The 20,971-nt window shown below is 41.1% G+C and overlaps 1 protein-coding gene across 3 annotated transcripts in view; it reads left to right on the top strand.

The window, feature by feature from the left end:
* FEZ1 (fasciculation and elongation protein zeta 1) overlaps nucleotides 1-20,971 on the top strand; it is a 44,993-nt gene that overhangs the window by 6,816 nt on the left and 17,206 nt on the right. For all 3 annotated transcript variants that reach the window (XM_013055004.2, XM_004750179.3, XM_013055003.2), the window contains exon 3: nucleotides 6,732-6,831. In XM_013055004.2, the coding sequence (XP_012910458.1) occupies nucleotides 6,732-6,831 (100 nt within the window). The remainder of the gene's footprint in view (nucleotides 1-6,731; nucleotides 6,832-20,971) is intronic.

Consider the following 20,971-nt stretch of genomic DNA (forward strand, 5'->3'; position numbering starts at 1 on the left):
AACAATGACAGATTCCTGGGGCCCCTGGGTGACTGAGTGGGTTAAGCCTCTGTCTTCAGCTCAGGTCATGATCTCAGGGTCCTGGGATTGAACCCCACATAGGGCTCTCTGCTCAGCAGGGAGCCACCCCCTACCCCTGCCTCTCTGCCTACTTGTCATCTCTCTCTGTCAAATAAATAAATAAAAATCTTAAAAGCAAAACAAAACAAAACAGTGACAGATTCCAACAAATTGCTTTGAGAAACAGCAGAATTATGAAAATCACCTGTTTATAAACCCTTCTCAGGACTGGAAAATCATCTACAAGTGTTAAGATATGTCCAAACCAGAAACCATACTAACTGAGAGCCCAGGGAATTACTTTGGGCACAATAAAGGTGACAATTAGGTGATGTGGCTTTTGAGTATACAGAGTCCCTGGGTCACTTACTAGCCACTCATGGGGTCTTAACTGTAGTCAAGAAAAGGGCTTTGAGAAAAGTGCTGTATGAGGAGTGACAAGAAAAAGACGAAGGGGATAATTTGGCACATAAATTAAAGAAGGATGTTTTAGGCACTTAGTAAAAATAGGCCTGAATTCCCTATAGAGATAAAATAAGTACCAATTGTTCTTAAGGGATCACACAGGTAGTTGTAATGGGACTTTGGAGCAACCGGGTTTTGGTTTCTCTTTTTATGAACTTGAGCCGGGGGAGGGGAACTGTTGCCCATAAATAAGTGGGATAAAATGGCGTGTCCTAGGCAAGGGAGCCTGACCAGTGTGGGAGATAGTTGCTGACTTGATGACCCTGTGAGTGTACTGGGACTCTGTGTCTGTCTGTCTCACTCACTATTATACCCCCATGTCTAATGCAGGGCTTGGTGTATTGTAAGTAATCCAGGAATATTTTTTTAATGAAATACTGAATATTAAATGAATTGGGTGAGCAATAATGGCCATCCTCGTAGGTAAAGGTAGTGCATTTCCAGATCCACACCATTTTCTTTTCTCCTTTTTAATTAATGTTGGCCTGAAGTCATGATCAGAGAGAACATTTTACTCTGGTGACCAGTACTGTAACTGTGAGCTCTGTGTTTAAATTCAGTTTTAAGTTTGAAACTGACTCTTCTTAAATGCCGAGCCTGTTATAATTTGTTAACTCATGTAAGTCGAAAAAGAATGGCTCTGGGGCTTTATTATACAGAATATTTTTTTTTTTCACTGCCTGGTGCAATGAACTAGAAATACAAAGACTGTGAGTTATAATTTTCTTACTCCTGCTAACTCACTGTGTGACCTTGGGCTAGTCACTTAACTCTAGTCGACTGCGTGGGTCCTCATCTCTGAAACCTCCAGAGCTCAATCTTGATGAAGCGGGGCTAAGAACTCGGAAAGACCCTAATTCCTTAACTCACCCACAATGACATTTTAAGATGCATCCCATTCCTTTTGCTTCCAACAAATCATTTCTTCCCAATCTAACGAACCCTGCCTCCCCCGCTCCCTGCTGCCTCATTAAGGACGAAGGCCCAGTGAACTGGTTCTTGCTCTCTTCTAGCACATTAGCAGAGGCCACTCAATGTTAATTACCATCACATGGGGTTATTGGTCCGCTCACCCTGATTTTTCTGTCTTGCCTGCCTCATTGACTGCTTCAGCTAAAAGACCGAATGTTGAATAGTTCCTTAGAGATAAGGTACAATTTGGGGATAGCGTAGAGGGAGGAAGCCGGGAAGAGAGAAATTAACACTGTGCTTTCTAAGCAGTCCATGTATCTAAGCCTTTCCAACTTAAAATAAAAATCAGAGTTAAATTGCACATTTTGCCTAGAGATACCTATCCGGACACTATAAAATTATAAACTATAAAATTATGATGGAGAAAGGAAAAAGATAATTTAACATCTAATTTGTTTATGATTCTCCTGAGCATAGCTTGTGAACTTGCCTAGTTTTGGTAGTGGAATGGGTGTTTCATCCACAAACAGACTACAAGTGTTTTGGCTGGGTTAGAGTTAAATAATAGAAACATAAAACAAAAGCTGTGTCGTTCTTAGTCAAGCTAACCTCCTTAAAGATAGCACAAGTCATAAAGCCAATGCAGTAATTCCCTTTAAAGTTTGGATTTCTTTAAAAAAAAAGAAAAAAGTTTGGATTTCTTTCCTTCCCGTGTGGAACCATTTGGCCAATAGGGAGTTGGCTGAGATGTCAAGTTAACTCTGATTCGTCAGGCCGTGGAAGTTTTAGGCACTACACGAGTCAAATTTGAATAGTTATTTCCTGGCTGTAAGTTTAGAAACTTCCAGAATCTATTCTTTGCCGTGTGTGATCATCGTTTCCTTTGTCATGAGAGATTGAACTGGGAGGCTAGAGACCTCAGCCCACTGCCTGCCTCACTGGGGTTGTGATCAGTCCTCTTACTGGCACCCAGGATACTGAGGGTCCAGACATGTGGGAACAATCAGTTTCCTGCTCTTCAGATAGAATTGTTGGGTTAAAGCTGTTAAAAATAAAGTCCACGTGGGGTCATGCCTGTCTGGCTCCGTCCGGAAGAGCATGCGACTCTTGACCTTGGGGTTGTGAGTTCGAGCCCCGTGTTGGGTGTAGAGATGCCTTAAATAAGTAAAAACTTAAAACCAAGTAAAATCCACACAGTAAATAAATAATACCATGTAGTCGACTATACTTGAGGGTGAAGACCAGTAAATACCGAATATGCAGGACAGGTAAAGCTGATGGGTAACTGATTTTTAGGAACTTTATTTGTCTTCTCAGAAGTTCAGTTTCCCCAGAGGGCAGTGGTAGTATTGATTCTATTTAAGTCCTCGAAAGAAGTTAAAAGTTGTTCAAAGCCAGTATGTGCATATAATAATTCCTAAGTATTAACTGTGAAACAAGCCTTAATATACTCACAGGAACACATACCCAAGCGAGGCTGTTGGCCTGGCTGGACAAGAAACACTGGGGGGAGGGAGGAGCCAGCCTCAAGGGTATTAAGGGAAAGGTTATCAAGTCGGAATTCTAATAAGCCCTTTAAGCCTAGCTGCCTGCTGCATTGTCCAGAATAGGTACAAAGAGGTGTGTGTGGGTGTAGGACTCATGTAGCCTTGACGGCCATATTGCCAGTAGACCCAGATCTCTGTTATCCGTGTCTTGTCCTGCTCAGTCCCTCACACTCTGCCTGTGTCCATTTCCGAATCCCCAGCCCTGTGTGGTGAAAGATGGTTTAGTCAGTCCACAGGCACCTCGCTAAGCCCGGGCCATAAACCATGCACATGAAGAGCAGCATAACGACGGGAATTAAGGCCACCTGTTTTTTTTTTTTTTTTTTTAAAGATTTTATTTGTTTATTTGACAGACAGAGATCACAAGTAGGCAGAGAGGCAGGCAGAGAGAGAGAGAGAGGGAAGCAGGCTCCCTGCTGAGCAGAGAGCCCAATGCGGGACTCGATCCCAGGACCCTGAGATCATGACCTGAGCCGGAGGCAGCGGCTTAACCCACTGAGCCACCCAGGCGCCCAAGGCAACATGTTTAATCTTGGCTGTTTGAGAACAGATCTAGGAGGTAACATTGGGAGTCTCCCTTCCCCAAGATAAGAGTCGGAAGCAGGGTGCTTCTCCGGGAAGTAGAAGTTCACAGTCCTCCTCAGGGTGCCTGTAAAAGGGAATGTGTTCATTCCCAAGGCCCCTGCTTGTGGGGAAATAGGTAGCCTCTCTGGGGGAGAAAGCCCTTCCCCTTCTCTTCCTCAGAGAAAGCTTTGTGTTTCCCTCCCACCACTGGCTCTTTGCTCCCTCTCCTGCTCCCGTGGCTGCTGCCAGTGTTTCTGCCCTTGCCTTCTATGTAACCTTTGCTGAGGCAGGAGAGCTAGACAGGAAGCCGTCATGCCCCTGCTGCCCCTGCCATCGCTCCTTTTGGAGACGGAAAATGGAGTTCGCGATCTTTCACTCAGAGCCACTTTCTAAACTAGCTCGTGAGTGGGAACTTGGTATATTATTCTGATCCCTGTGCCAGTGCCAGTAAAATTATAAAGAACTGGAATAGTTACGTGGTTAGGCATATAAGCTCTGTAGCTCTATTGCCCGGTTTCAAATCCCACCTCTGTCTTTACTGGCTGTGTGACTCTAGACAAGTTAACGGACTTCTCTTTTTCAGTTTCAGTTTTTATTCCCCCCTCCTTAAGATCTGCCTTATAGAGTTGTGAGGAAGAAATGAATCCATCCACACAAAGGTTTAGGAGAGTACCTGGCTTATAGTCCGTGCCCATTAAGGGTTGGCCGTTATTATTGTGACTTGGGCACTGACTACGCGTAGGGGTGTGGCGTATGTGAGCAATTACAGAGATAAGAGTCACTCTGTCTTAAAGGTTGTTTATGAGCCCCAAAGGGTAAAGAGTGCTTCAGAAAAGAAGAAGAAAATTTGGACAGAACAGGAAAGAATGAGGATGGCTTGAAATCCCAAGGAGATCAGGGTGTGGGGAATCATCCCTAAAAATCTAGAATTGGAAGATGAAATCCACAATATGTCAGTGAAGGCTCACATGAGGAAAGCTGCCACACCCTCCATGATATGACAGAATCCCTGCTTGTTGTTTTAAGAATGCAGGCAGTTTCAAGGTCATTGGCAAGTGTGTGGTTCATTAAAGTTCCCAGCTTCTATCCAGCCTAGAAGAGGCACAAAAGCCTCCTGCCTATTTTGGGCTTTGCTGAATATCATTTTTCCAGGCGCTTGCTGCAGGGAGAACTCGAAGGTCAGTGCCCACATGCTTGTTGTCGATTCTCCGCAGCAGAGAAGGTAACACAGCCATGTTAAGGGGGAGTCCCCCGCTGGCCTTCCCGGTGTGGGGCTTGGAGTTTTGTCCTGGAGACAGCAAATTGTGTTTGCCTCCTGGCTTTAGAATGCTACTGAGACTTGCGTTAGCATTAGGCTGGATTAATGAAGCTCTAATGGTGCCTGATGGAGATTGGATTATCACCCATGTTTAAGAAGCAGACGCTGAAATCCTGCTGAATGGATGTCTAATGAACACTTGATGAGTCCTCTTAAAGTGCTTTCTTGTAATTGTAGGAAAATAACAGAATAAGCGGATCACCCGCGCACGGCTCTGAAACTGTTTTCTTGAGTTCCTTCAATGTGCCTCATGACCAGTTGTATACCTTGTGCACTAGGAAAGTTTCTTTGCTTCTAGCCCATAAATCATATATCATTCTGGGTTTTACGTATGTTAAGAGCACTCACCTGTTCACATTTCAAATGTCTGTGCTCCTGTCCGTCCTGCACTTGCCTTTTCAGCCTGGATTTTGTCATGTTTTGAATTTGATCCATATGTATACTTAGTTGCTTATTTTTAAATGGCTATTTATTTTAGTCGATCTAAATAAAATGTACCTTCTTAGACCTTGTTTTCGTAGGTATCACTCATGTTTGGCATGTGTAAGCACCTGAGGAAGATTGCATAGAGCCCCCCTTTATCATTAGCTAATGTTAGCCAATGCCACTGGCTGCCGTGGATGACATAATTTTAGGAGCTTGGTTTAATGATTTTTGTTAATCTCTCGGTGTTGACTCATTTGTTTATTATTTTTATTTTTTAAGATTTTATTTATTTATTTGACAGAGAGGGACACAGCAAGAGAGGGAACACAAACGGGGGGAGTGGGAGAGGGAGAAGCAGGCTTCCTGCTGAGCAGGGAGCCTGCATGGGGGCTTGATGCCAGGACCCTGAGATCAGGACCTGAGCTGAAGGCAGACACTTAACGACTGAGCCACCCACGGGCCCCTCATTTGTTTATTTTCCTGTGTGTGAGAATTTGTGACTTTAGGTAATTTCCCCTAACCCCCTCTCTTTCACTGCGCCCCGCCCAAGAAATCTTTCTGAAATAAGTGAATTAAATGGCATGAGTTGTAGGAAAGGGTTTCTTATAATGTACATATTGGAATTTTTAAAAGTAATGTAATAAAAGGAGCCCCATCTTCTCTCACAAAAACCAATTGTTAGAGGTGTATTGATTGATTCCTTTCCTACATTTGCCTTAGAATGTCCATGACGGAGACTTACATTGCTAGAGCGCGGGGTCGTGCCACCCGTGGGCTCGCTAGAGCATTCTGGGTAATAAGTAAGCATGAACAGGGCATTAACCCCTTAGCTATGTTAGATGTCAAGGAGTTCATTCTTGACCATTTAGTTGATTTGCATTCAATAAAGTTGAAATGCATCTGAACTTTATGATGGCCCTGATCTTAATGAGATTCAGCCAGAAAATCTGCCCTGATGTCCATCTGTGTGTCTATCATCTGTGTATCTATCAATCTATCAATCTATCATGATCTTCCTCTTTCTCTCTGTCTTCTTCACCCATAGGAAAGGAAAGGAATCATGGGCATTTCTTAGCTTCATGACATATGAACTATTTGGTGGAGGGGCAGATTTATTTTCAGGGACAATTTATTTTTTGCCAGAGTTGGCTTGATTGTACTCTACCATGTGTATCTCAATGGTGAGAAAGCCCTCTTCTTTTAAGCAAACACCTTTCATGCTGAAGCCCCTGGCCGGCGTCCATTCTCTTGGCTCTTTCTCTCCTGGTAGTGCCTCTAATTCCGTTTTTTTAAGCTGCTTTGCTCTTGCATGCTGGAAGGCAGATGACCTCAGCCTGGCACACACAGAAGCCTCTCTCCTCCCCTGGCCCAGCTCTTCCTTCCTCCAGGCAAGGCCAGGCCACAGATGTGTGCTAATGAGAGCTTCTCTTTGTTTACAGGGTTTGGGATGCTCTGACAGACAATTACATCCCTTCACTCTCAGAAGACTGGAGGGACCCAAACATGGAGGCTCTGAATGGCAACAGCTCTGACACGGAGGTACCTCTCTGGGGCCCCTTGCTGAATAAAGCTCGAGAAGATGTAGATTAGATTCCAGCTAGGAAAACATTCAGTAATTCAACAGTCTTCCCCATTAGGTCACGAAGCCCAGCAGGAGCTCCCAAACATTGCTGGGAAGGCAGGAGTTGCAGAGGAGGTAGAGAATAAGAGGAGGGGACCTCTGGTGTGTACGAGGTGATTCGAACGGCTGTCGGTGAAAAGTGTCAAAGCAAGTTGCTGTGGTTGATCTGTGTCCTGCACCGTGCAAAATAAGGGGGTCTGAAGTAAGAGGAGGAGAGTGACTATGACATTTCCCTTGTGTGCAAATATGAATGGTTTAAAAAAATATATCAGGTTTTCCTATCTAAAATGAACAGTTCAGTCCCACCAAAACCAAGGTGGCAAATATTGATACACTTGTGGCAAGGTCAAAGCCTGGCTAACGATCAGAGCTGGGCCCTAGACTTTAGGGAGGTGGTCACTCCGTGGGGAGTGGCCAGTGAGACATTTCTAGACTCAACCAAGAAGATGTTTAAGCAGCTGAACCTGAGTCACATTCGTGCTTACTGATGCCAAAGAAGAAAGTAGCCTCAAGGTTTCTGAATAAAGAGAATATACTTGTTTTGAGTTGATTTGCACGGGCTATGACAAGTGACATTTCAGAAGATCCAAATGGCCCTTCCTAGCTGAATCTATGTGTAGAAAAAAAAAATCATTTAATGGCTCCATCCTTCCTAAAAGCTGATTTCTGCCTTGCTTCGTTTTCTAGTTTTAGCTGTAAATGAAATTTAATGATTTCTTACCAGGAAGGGCTGTCACAGCCATGTGGGCTCAGCAAATGAGGGAAGGGGAGGTGGATCTCATCTTCCTAGGTCCTCCAGAATTGAGTTCAAGGGAAGGAATGAGAGATGCATTTTCCTTACCGGGCGATATTTCTGCAGATCATTGCCCCAAAGAGCACAGCAAAGAGATCAACAGGGGCTGATTTATTGAAAAGGTGGCTGTCCATCCTTAGCTCTTTTAATAATTAGCAATCCCAAACTCTCAAAACCTCAGGGTTTCATGGATGGGGCAGTTAAGGTGGTGACTTTGACACTAGGATATTCGCGACAATCCTACTCAGTGTGGATAGAGGTCCCAAGTCTCCTTTTGGCTCCCGGCTGCTTGTTTTCTCTTGCGATGCTAATACGCATCCTTGCCCCAGTGCAAAGGACAAGGGGACAACCATGGAATAAATCTCGTTACTGAAATGAAATCAGGTCCATCATGGTGCAAAAGACAGATTTTGCTTTCTTATCTCTTTTGCCACCTTTTCAACCCCTTCTGTGGACTAAGCCAGAGGATGTGTAAGATAGCCTGCCCTTCAGAAGGTTTCTAATTTATCCTCATTTGCAGATTTCCCTCAAGAGGGTTAATATTTCAAGGCAAATTGAACGACCCTGAGAAGGATGATCTTGAGTTCGATTCCTTGTGAAATTTCTTCCATCCAACCCATGGGAAAATGACAGGGTAGCCAAAGTGGATGGATTAAGGCTGTTTTATTTCATCTCCTTTATTATCGGGATTCATTACAGTAGAAGCTCTTTTAACTGACCTCAGTTTAAATGATTTGCTAGATTAACCAGCGCTCTGTAGTCCTGTAAGAGAGCGGCCGACCCAGTGTCCTTGTCTTGCTGAATGCACACAGCTGGTAGGCTGCTTCGAGCAAGCTCTCATAGCTCTTCTTCCACTTAAGTGGTTCATGGCCAGGAATCAGTTGTGTTTGCTCCCAAACCTCTTTATGCTTGTCCTTGGGACTCCAAGTAATGTAATCAAACATTACAGAAACTGTTGGATTATGACAGCAAAGAGAGTCATGTTTTGCTTTTTAAAAATCAAAGTAACACATGTACAGTCTTTTTTTTTTTTAAGAAAAAATATTTTATTTATTTATTTGAGATAGAGTGAGAGCGAAAGCGAGAGAGCATGAGCCCGGATGGGGTGGTGGTGAAGGGCGTGGTGGGTAGAGGCAGAAGGAGAAGCAGACTCTCCGTTGAGCAAGGAGCCTGATGTTGGACACGATCCCAGGTCCCTGAGATCATGACCTGTACTGAAGGCAGACGCTTAACTGACTGAGCCACCCGGATACCCCATATATATACATAGTTTTAAAAATCAAATAATACTTTAAAAATATTATAAGACTAGGGGTGCCTGTGTGGCTCAGTGGGTTGGGGCCTCTGTCTTTGGCTCCATGGTCTTGGGGTCCTGGGATAGGGCCCTGCATCAGGCTCTCTGCTCGGCGGGGAGCCTGCTTCCTCCTCTTGCCCTGCCTGCCTCTCTGTCTACTTGTAATCTCTGTCTATCAAATAAATAAATAAAATCTTAAAAAACTATATTATAAGACCTAAAGCCTTCCTCTGACCCCCAGCTATTCCTGACTTGTCTTTCCCTAGGCATTAGGAGCCACCACTTTTATTTCTTTTGGCATAGACCTCAAATTTTCTTTTTCTTTTTTTTTTTTTTTAAAGATTTTATTTATGGGGCGCCTGGGTGGCTCAGTGGGTTAAGCCGCTGCCTTTGGCTCAGGTCATGATCTCAGGGTCCTGGGATCGAGTCCCGCATGGGGCTCTCTGCTTGGCAGGGAGCCTGCTTCCTCCTCTCTCTCTCTGCCTGCCTCTCCAACTACTTGTGATTTCTCTCTGTCAAATAAATAAATAAAATCTTAAAAAAAAAAGATTTTATTTATTTCACAGAGAGAGAGAGAGATTACAGGTAGGCAGAGACGCAGGCAGAGAGAGAGAGGGAAGCAGACTCCCTGCTGAGCAGAGAGCCCGATGCTGGGCTCCATCCCAGGACCCTGAGATCATGACCTGAGCAAAGGCAGAGGCTTAACCCACCGAGCCACCCAGATGGCCCAGACCTCAAATTTTCTAAGTAACACATTTATATTGCTGCTTGCTTAATGATTAAAAGCAACAGTTTGAGCTGTTATTTTTTAACTTTATACTATGGAAGATAAGATTTAATGCTTTCATACCTCCTCAAACATTCACACTTAGCGTTCCACCTTCCAACAGAGGGTTGTCACCGATTTATAGTGAAATCAATACTAAATATATAAGCTATCATAACTATGTAAATACTATTTTTTTACTGAATCATGTAGTGTTGTATAAGAATATTTCTTCTCTTATAAAACCTTTTTCTTAGCCTGGAGTAAAGAATTATTTTGTTTTTTTTTTATTTGCTTGATTTTCTGTATATTTATCTATCAACAGTCCAACCCAGAACTCTTGAGTGAATTTTAAATCTCACAATATGATTGAAAAAAAAAAATCAGACATTCAGGGGTGCCTGGGTGGCTAGTTGGTTGGACATCTGCCTTCAGCTCAGGTGGTGATCTGAGAGTCCTGGGGTCAAGGGGCATAGAGGCTCCCTGCTCAGCGGGGAGCCTGCTTCTCCCTCTGCCTCTGCCCCCGCCCTTCCTTGTGCTCTCTGTCAAATAAATAATTAATTAATTAATTAAAAAAAAAACCCAGGGCGCCTGGGTGGCTCAGTGGGTTGGGCTGCTGCCTTCGGCTCAGGTCATGATCTCAGGGTCCTGGGATGGAGTCCTGCTTCGGGCTCTCTGCTCAGCAGGGAGCCTGCTTCCTCCTCTCTCTCTCTCTGCCTGTGTCTCTGCCTACTTGTGATCTCTCTCTGTCAAATAAATAAATAAAATCTTTAATAAATAAATAAAAATAAATAAATAAACCCAGACATTCTATCAATTCTTTTCTTTTCTTTTTTTTTTTGGTCTTGAAAATGTCCAAATGAGTATCTCTATCTTTCTACTATCAACTAGTCTGGTTGTATTCTAGATCTGGTACACAGCTGTTCTTGTGGAACTTCCCTTCACTTTCATCTGGGGGAGACTTCTTGCCTCTCTCTCCTGTCCTTTGACTGATGAATTTTCTTTTAATCTTTCTAGGTATATTCCCTTTTTTTTTTTTTAAGATTTTTTTTAAAATTTATTTGACAGAGAGAAATCACAAGTAGATGGAGAGGCAGGCAGAGAGAGAGAGAGAGGGAAGCAGGCTCCCTGCTGAGCAGAGAGCCCGATGCGGGACTAGATCCCAGGATGCTGAGATCATGACCTGAGCCGAAGGCAGCGGCCTAACCCACTGAGCCACCCAGGCGCCCCATATTCCCTTGTTTTGGTGGGGAAAAAAATTCACTATATTCTTGAGAAAGGGTACAGAGGAATCTATTTTTTAGAATATACTAGAATATCTTTATTCTCCTGCCATAGACTAGATTGAGAGTTTGATTTAATAGTTATTTTAGGTTGCAAACATTTTTTTTACCTGGAATTCTGAAGGCATTGTTCTCTTATCTTCCAGCTTTCCCTTGCTGTTGAGAAGAACTCAAATCCATTCTGATTCTCCTTTTATATGTGACTCTTTTATGGTTCTTTCTGAAAGCGTTTAGGATATTCTTTTGCCTTCCTTTTTTTTTTTTTTTTTAAAGATTTTATTTATTTGACAGACAGAGATCACAAGTAGGCAGAGAGGCAGGTAGAGAGAGGGAGAGGAGGAAGCAGGCTCCCTGCAGAGCAGAGAGCTCGATGCGGCACTCGATCCCAGGACCCTGGGATCATGACCTGAGCGGAAGGCAGAGTCTTTAACCCACTGAGCCACCCAGGCGCCCCTCTTTTTCCTTTCTCACTTGAAATTTTCCATTTATGTGCCTTACAGTGAGGTCCCCCTCTCCACGATTCAGTCTGCGTTATATATAGTGCACCTTTCACCCTGGAAACTCATGACTAAATTGTGGTATGTTTTCTTGTGTTATTTCTCTGAAGATGAATTATTTCTGTTTTCTGCCTCTATGGTGATGATTACATACGTAGTTCTCTCCTTTATTATGTAAATGTGATCAATGACATGAATTGATTCTCAAATATTAAGTCAGCCTTGCATTCTTGAGATAAACCCAACTTGGTCATGGTGTATCATTCTTTGCTTTTCTTTCATTGTGTGGTTTTCTTTTTTTCTCATAGTTTTACTGAAGGATGATTGGAATACAATAAATGGCATATATTAAAGTATTCAATTTGATAAGTTTTGACATATGTATACATCTGTGAAATTATCACCACAATCAAGATATCAAGAATATCCATTAACTACTCCCCTTCACCCCCCAATCTCCAGGCAACCCATTTCTATCACTATAAATTAGTTTGTGTTTTCTAGAATTTTGTATAAATGGAGTCATGCAGCAGATACTCTTTTTTTTTTTTTTTGCAGGGGGAGGGGTCTGGCTTTTAAAAACTCAGTATAATCATTTAGATATTCATCTATTTTGTTGTTTAAATCAACAGTTCATCCCTTTTTATTGCCAAGGGCTGTTCCATTATAGAGATATAAAATAATTGGTTTACTCATTCACCTGTTGGTGGACATTTGGGTTGTTTTTTGAATATTGTAAATTCAGCGATTGTGAATATTCTTGCCTAAGTCTGCTTGTAGTCGTATGTCTCTGTTTCTCTGGGATAGAAAACCTGTGAGTGGAATGTTAGGGTCATAGGGTAAATGTATGTTTCACTTTTTAAGAATCTGTCAAACGCTTTTCCAGTTTGAGAGCTCCAGTTAGTCCACATCCTTGCCAACCCTTGTTAGAGTCAGCCTTTTACATTTAGACATTGGAGTAGGCATATAGAGTAACTTATTTGGGTTAAATTTGCACTACTGAGCATCCTTTCATGTCCTTATTTGTAATCTGTCTTATTCAGTGAAGCGTGTGTCCAAGTCCTTTGCCCACTTTCTTAATGGGTTATGAGTGATCTTGTTAAGTTGTTATTATTCCTTATATTAAAAGGTAAAATGAGACATACTAATTTTTTTTTTAAGATTTTATTTGTTTATTTGACACAGAGAGAATGAGAACAAGTAGGGGGAGCAGTAGGTAGAGGGAGAAGCAGGCTCTCCGCTGAGCAGGGAGCCTGATGTGGGGCTCCATCTGAGGACCCTGGGAACATGACCTGAGCCGAAGGCAGACGCTTAACAACTGAGCCACCCAGGCACCCCAAGGCATACTAAATTTTTAAGAATTAATGTAAGTAAGATCAAATAGGACAGCACAGGCCCAAAGCGGTTAGGAGTTCTCCACCAACAGGAACTATAGATAAGCTGGAAGCAAAGGAAGGAAAGTATTCAGTTTGCTATAGCTTAAATGGCTCTATTATTTGGGAAAGCCTAGTTGGCTGTTCGTGATTGGTTGCTCTTTGATTTGAATTCTTAACCTTGAGGCATTAAAGGTTTAGGTTTTGACTGGCTTGGAAATCTAAGGCATTAAAACCACCTCAGTCTAATGGCCTCCTTGTTTAATTAATTTAACACACGCATTCTAGACGCAGTCCTTTGTCTGATATGTTTTATGCACATATATTTTTTTTATATTTTATTTATTTATTTGACAGAGAGAGATCACAAGTGAGCAGAGAGGCAGGCAGAGAGTGTGGGGGGTGGGAAGCAGGCTCCCTGCTGAACAAAGAGCCCAATGAAGAGCTCCATCCCAGGACCCTGAGATCATGACCTGAGCTGAAGTCAGCGGCTTAACCCACTGAGCCACCCAGGTTCCCTGTTTTATGCACATCATTTTGTCTATGGACTGCCTTTTAACTTTCTTAAGCTATTTTGAAGGTCAAATGTTTTTTAAATGTGATGAAGCCCTATTGATTTTTTTTGTAGTTTGTGCTTAATGTGCAGTATTTTAGTAGTCATTGGGATTTTTCTCGTAAGTCTTCTAGAAGCTGCATAGTTTCAGCTCGTCTGTGGCTTATGATTCATTTCAAGTTAGTTTCTATATGTGGTGTGAGGTAAGGGTTAAAGTTCATGTGTGTATGAGTGTGTGTGTGTGTGTGTGTGTATGTGTATGGCTGTCCAGTTGTTCTGGTACTACTAATTGGAAATATTATTCTTTCCCTATTAAATTGTCTTGGCACCTTTATCAATCGACCATGTATGTGTGGATCTATTTCTGAATTCTTCATTCTTTTTCATCAGTGGGTGTCTATCTCTATGCCGATACCATGCTATCTTCATTACTATAGTTTTGTAATAAGTCTCAGCATAAAATAGTACAGCTTCTGACCCTTGAACAACACAGGTTTGAACTGTGTGAGCCCACTTACTTGTGAAATTTTTTTTTGGGAAAAACAATAGTGTATTGTAAATGTATTTTTTTCTTCATTATGATTTTCTTCATAACATTTTCTTCTCTCAAGCTTACTTTATTGTAAAAATGCAGTATAGAATACATATAAAATACCAAATATGCATTAATCAACTGTCTATATTATCAGTAAGGCTTCTGTCAACTTAACTAGTAGCTAAGTTTTGGGGAGTCAGAAGTTACATGTGAATTTTTGACAGTGCAGGGCATCCAGACTCCTAAACCCTGCATTGTTCAAGGGTCAACTGTATGTCTTTCAACTTTGTTCTTTTTTTTTTTTGAAGTTGTTTTGGCTATTTTTGGTCCTTTGTATTTCCATATAAATTTTGGAATCAGCTAATTAATTTCTCTAAGTTGCTGGAAATTCAACTGTGACTGCTAAATCCATATATTGATTTATATATGTAGATCAATTTATTATCTTAATGTGGTGAATTACACAAACTGATTTTCAAATATTAAGCAAACCTTTCATTTTTTTTAAAAGATTCTATTTATTTATTTGTCAGATCACAAGTAGGAGAGAGGGAGGCAGAGAGAGAGGGGGGAAGCAGGCTCCCCACTGAGCAGAGAGCTCGAAACAGGACTGGATCCCAGGATGCTGGACCTGAGCTGAAGGCAAAGGCTTTAACCCACTGAGCCACCCAGGCGTCCCCCAACCTTTCATTCTTAAGATAAACCCCAATTAGTCATGATATAGTATCCATTTTATATAATGTGGGATTTGATTTGCTAGCATTTTATTAAAGCTTTTCGCTTCTCCGTTCACTAGGAATTTTTTTCTGTAATTTTCTTGTAATGTCTTGACTTGAATTGGGAATTTTCCTTTCTCTAGTTTCTGAGAATTTGTCTTAGATTGGTATTATTTCTCCCTTACATGTTTGGTAGACTACACCAGCGAAACCATCTGGACCAGAGGTTTTCTTTGTGGAAGGTTTTTGATGACACATTCAATTTCTTTAATGAACATAGGGGTGTTCGGATTTTCTGTTTCTTCCTCCAGCTGATTTTGGTAAATAGTGTTTTTCAGGGAGTTTTTTCATTTAATCTGAGTAATTGACCACAAAGTTGTTTATGATACACTTTTATTATTTTAATGTAAGTAAGATCTATAGATCTTACTGTAGTACAGTGATATTCTCCTTTTTATTTCTGATCTGCTAATTTGTGTTTTCTTTCTCCTTCTTTCCCTCTCCTTCCCCTCTTCTCTCTTCAGTCTAGCTATGGGTTTATCACTTTTTTGGGGGGGGAGTTATCACTTTTATTAATCTCTCCACAAAATCACTCTTGTTTTCTCTTTTACCTCTGTTGCTTTTTTGTTTTCTAGTTTGTTGATTTCTTTCCTTAACTTTATTATTTCCTTCCTTATACTTACTAGGGTTTTACTAAGCCACTTTAGGTGGGAGCTTAGATCAGATTTTATTTATTTATTTATTAGAAGATTTTATTTACTTTTTTGACAGAGAGAGATCATAAGCTGGCAGAGAGGCAGGCAGAGAGAGGGGAAGGCCAGCTCCTTGCTGAGCAGAGAGCTGGATGATGCAGAGCTTGATCCCAGGACTCTGAGATCATGACCCGAGCTGAAGGCAGAGGCTTTAACCCACTGAGACACCCAGGCTCCCCCAGATTTTAAACTTTAGCAATAATTGTCTTAGTCTACCCAGGCTCCCATAACAAATTGCCACAGACAGGGTGGCTTATAAACAACAGAAATTTCTTTCTCACAATTAAAGAGGCTGGAATGCAAGATCAGTGTGCCAGCGTGATTACATTCTAGTAAAGGCCTCATTCTGGCTTGCAGACTGCCCATTTCTGTCTGTGTTCTTAACATGGTACAAGGGATTTCAGGAGCTCTGTGGACTCTTTTATAAGGTACCAATCCCATTCATGAGGGCTCTACACTCATGACCTAAGCAAATCCCCAAGGCCCCACCTCTTAATGCCATCACATCGGGCATTAAGATACCAACAAACGAATTTTGGGAGGATGCAAACATTTAGACCAGCAATAACATAAGAATTTTAAAATAATAAAACTTCCTTTAAGTGTTGCTTTACCTGAATCCCACAGTTTTGAGATGGTGTGCTTTTACTAACCTCATTTTGAAATATTTTCTAATTTTTCTTGTGATTTCTTTCTTCTTTGACCTATAGATTATTTAGATGAATGTTACTTACTTTCAGAGTGTTTAGGGATTTTATAGTTATAATTTTGTATTGGTTTCTGGTTTAATCTTGTCAGAGAACACAATCTGTACAAATTCAGTCTTAAAATATATTGGAGTTGCTATATAGCCCAGCATATGTTGTATCTTAGAATGCACTATGTGCCATTGAAAAAAATGTATATTCTGTAATTATTGGTTGTAATGGTTAATAAAGCTCAACTAGATTAAGTTAGTTTATAGTTTTATTGAATTCTTCTAGCTCTTAACTGATTATCTTGTCTGTTTATCCATGAGAATTTATTTTTTTGTTTTATGTTTTATTTGAGATATAATTGGTATACAATGTTAAATTAGTTCTTTTTTCAGGTGCACAACATAATGAGTTGAAAATTCTATACGTTACACAATGCTTAACCATGATAAGTGTAGTTACCATCTGTTGCCATACAATGTTATTACAGTATTATCGACTATATTCTCTTTGCTATACTTTTGATCTCCATTGTTGATTGATTGATTGATTTTAAGTAAGCTCTACATCCAACATGGGGCTTGAACTCATGACCCTGAGATCAAGAGTCACATGTTCTACCAAATGAACTAGCCAGGTGCCCCTTGATTTATTTATCTTATAACTGGAAGTTTGTACCTCTTAACCCTCTTAAGCTATTTTGCCTCTGCCTCTCCCCACCACCCTTTCCTCTGGAAATTACCAGTTTGTTCTCTGTTTTTATGAGTATTTCCGTTTTTGCTTGTTTTGTCTTTTAGATTACACTTATAGGTGAAATCATAACATTTGCCTTTCTCTGTCTGGCTTATTTCACTTAGCATGATACCCTCCACGTTGTCCATCCACGTTGTCACAAATGGCAAAAATCTCATTCTTTTTAGTGGTTGAGTAAAATTCCATTATGTATAGATGTATATGTCACGTTTTCTTTATCCATTCATCATCCATCAAAGGACACTTGGGCTGCTTTCATAGCTTGACTATTGTAAATAATGCTGACATCAATGTAGGGGTGTATATATTTTTTGAATTAATGTTTTCATTTTCTTTGGGTAAATACCCGGTAGTGTAATTACTAGATTGTATCATGTTTCTATCAATCCTTTTACTTTTCACCTGTGTCTTCATGTTTAAAGTATGCCTTTTATAGATTGCATACAGTTGAGTCTTTTGTATTTAGTCTGACAATGATGATCTATGCTTTTTGGTCTATTGAATTTAGTTCATTTGCATAGTATGTTCATTAGCATTTAAAATAACTTTAATAATTTATGTTTAGTGGTATGATCTTGCATTTCTATTTGTCCTATCTGGGTTTTTTGTTGTTGTTCCTCTGTTCCACCTTCCTTGCTTTTTGGGGGTTAATCAAAATTTTTTTGGTATTCCATTTTCTTTCTTCCATTGGATTTTATTTTTTAATATTTATTTATTTTTAAAAAGATTTTATGTATTTATTTGACAGAGAGAGAACAAGCATAAGCAGGAGGAGCAGCAGGGCAGAAGGAGAGGGAGAAACAGGCTCCCCAAAGAGCAGGGAGCCAGTTGTGGGGCTCAATCCCAGCACTCTGGGATTGTGACCTGAGCTGAAGGGGACACTTAACTGACTGAACCATCCAGGCACTCCCTCTTCCATTGGATTTTAGCTATACCTCTTTGTGTGCTTTGTTTTTTGTTTTGTTTTTGTTTTTTTACTGACTGCTCTAAAGATTACACCCTGCACTATTAATTTATCATAGTCTATTTAGGATTCATATATGCTACTTTACATAAAATGTGAAACACTCTCAACAGTTTAAGGATACTCCTGTCATCCTCTGTGCTATTCTTGTCATATATTTTACTTCAATCCACATTACATACCCCACAACACAAGTTACAATTTTTGCTTTAGACAGTTAGTTGTCTTTTAAAGAGATTAGGAGAAGGAAAAACAATTTTTTTCTATTTACCATTTCTGGTGTTATTTATTTCTTCCTGTAAGTCAGATTTTTAATCATTTCTTTTCAGGTAAAAAACTTTCTATTTCTATATAGATTACTATATAATCTTATAATGTTAGTTCACAGGTGACAGATTCTCAGCTTTCATTTATTTCATGTTTTCCCTTCTTTCAGTGAACATAGCCTTGCACTGTCTGTGCCCAGTGCCTCAAAACAATAGGCTCTTAGATTTTGTCCAGATTTATATTTGTGTGTGGCAGGGTAAGTCCAGTACTAGCTACTCTTTTGTGGCTGAAAGAGGCCATCTCGTCTGTTTTTGTGTTTTGGAATTCCTTTTATTCAAGTGTACTTAAACTGATCTTTTGCTTTTTCTCCCCTCCCATTCTCTATCTACTTATTTTCTTTTACTCTCTAGATGATTTTCTCGGCCTTAACTTCAACTCTTCTACTGAAAATATAAATTTTGCTACCATAATTTTAATTTCTAATAGCTTTATCTTGTTGTTTTTTAGAATCAATTCTACTAAACAGTCCATGTTTCAAGGAGGCAGTGTTTCTTGGTATCCCTCTTCCTAATGACAGGAAGGAGTTTCTTCTGCCCTCTGTATTACTTTTGATTTACCTTTCCTATGTATTTGCTTTCGTCCCTGTTTTTCATGTTGGGGATTGTCTGAAAATATTTGACAATCTTTAGGCATATTTAAAAGTGAGGCTAAACTCACAGAGTTCTGCCTGTGGGGGAAGGGCTTGTCTCCTACTGGCCCCCACTTTAGTGCTCAGTAGTGACCTGGTCACTGGTCATTTTGTTTGGAAACCCCAGATATTGGCATGTACGTCTTTTTTCTTGCGCAGTGTAACAGAAATGTAGCGACCACTAAGTGGAGTCCTCCAGTGTTTTGCTTAAGGAGGATAAGCCTGGCTGCTAGTATTCTTGGAGCCTAATCAGGGCAAGAGGCTGAGGGTCTCTGGTGAGTAGGTAGACTTCCACTTAATCCCTCTGTTTTGGGCACCATCCCTCACCCCAGCTTTCAGGTGACCTGGTGTCTCTTGTGTACATGTTCCCTTAGTTCAACCTTTCCAAAGTGAAATCTCCACTTCTTTTGGTGGTGGTGGTGGAGGGTGGTAGTTGCCTTTTCTTCATGGGAGAGGAGAAGAGACTTGGGGTCTTACTGCTCCTATGAAGAATCCTGGCAGATCCTTCCTCTTGTAGCCCCACCTCCCAGTGCCCCCCTCCCCCAGTCTCCAATTCCTGAGACTTTGAGCATTTTGGGGTGAAAGCACATACTTTGGGAAGCTTTCTCCCACAGGGCTTAACCCTTTAGCCTACTAGCTCAGCATCTGCCCTCTGGCATCTCATTCACTGTTGTCTTTCCTCAGTTTGTTTTGTCCCTGTAGGATATTCTCTTTTGGTCCTTTTGCTCTCACTTCAGTAGGGTTTCAGAAGGAAGAGGAGATAAATGTATGTGCTCAATCCCCTACGTGTCTTCCTTCTGTTACTAAAAAAAATAGAGGGCACCTGGGTGGCTCAGTCCGTTAAGCATCTGCCTTTGGCTCAGGCCATGATCCCAGGGTCCTGGGCTGGAGCTCCACATCGGGCTCCCTGCTCAGCAGGGGGTCTGCTTCTCCCTCTCCCTGCATGCTCTCCCTCTGTCTCTCTCTTTCTTGTTCTTGCTTTCTCTCAGATAAACAAATAAAATCTTAAAAAAAAAAATGGGAATGAGGGCCCACTTAAAAGATGGTGTACTGATAAAGTGGATGATAGAAGAAAGACAATGTGGAACTTCTATTCAGAGACCCATCATGGAGAAAAAGGCATTGAGCTTACATTAAGAGCTTGGGGAAGGGCGCCTGGGTGGCTCAGTGGGTTAAGCCGCTGCCTTCGGCTCAGGTCATGATCTCGGGGTCCTGGGATCGAGTCCCACATTGGGCTCTCTGCTCAGCAGGGAGCCTGCTTCCTCCTCTCTCTCTCTGCCTGCCTCTCTGCCTACTTGTAATCTCTCTCTGTCAAATAAATAAATAAAATCTTAAAAAAAAAAGAGCTTGGGGAAAAACAAGTATATTCTTATATTTTTAGGTCAAAATAATATGCTCGAGTTATGTAATATTATTATTATTTACAACTCTCCACACTTACTGGATTTTTCAGTTTATCAATATTCTGTCCCTGGCTTATATAAAAGATAGTCTCTTTTATCCCTGTAACTGTGATTAAGAGCAGGTGGTGGTTGTCTTGGACAAGAAGAAGTAAAGTCTGGACAGTGAGTCCAGCCCTTCTGTTTTCCAGGTAACTGAGCAACTAAGTTGTGTGTGGAGTTGGACTGACTATAGGAGGTGATCGTGAGACCATTCTTCTTGCTTTCAATATTTGTTCATTAATTCTTTCCAGAAACATCTGTTGTCTACATGCTGTTTGCTATGCTCTGTCTGGTGCGTCGCACTGTGGGGATTCAGAGACACTGACTTAACCTCACACAGATGTTTCCCGGTTGTTCACAAGCATGAAGGGATGTAGTTGTCCTTTCCTTGGGCTGGGTGCCTGCTGTGGATTTTTTTTTTTTTTAACTTGTTGAGTGAAGGTGAAAATGGATCTTTGTTTTCTTAATTTTGGTCAAGAGGAACCACCTATGTGGAACAACTATGATAAGGGGAGGGAAATACAAGGCAGTGGAGACTCCCTTTCTTGTGAATAGAATCTTCTGGATTGCTCTGATGAGAGCCCACGGCTAACAATCGCTATTGAACACAAGGACTCAGCATCATTTTAGTTTTCACGCAGACTTTGTGCGGCAAGATTTAGTGGCAGTTAGGGCCCAGGGAAGATT

Source organism: Mustela putorius, unplaced genomic scaffold (assembly GCF_011764305.1).
Source record: "Mustela putorius furo isolate JIRA1106 unplaced genomic scaffold, ASM1176430v1.1 tig00000460_pilon_pilon_pilon, whole genome shotgun sequence".
Lineage (NCBI taxonomy): Eukaryota > Metazoa > Chordata > Mammalia > Carnivora > Mustelidae > Mustela > Mustela putorius.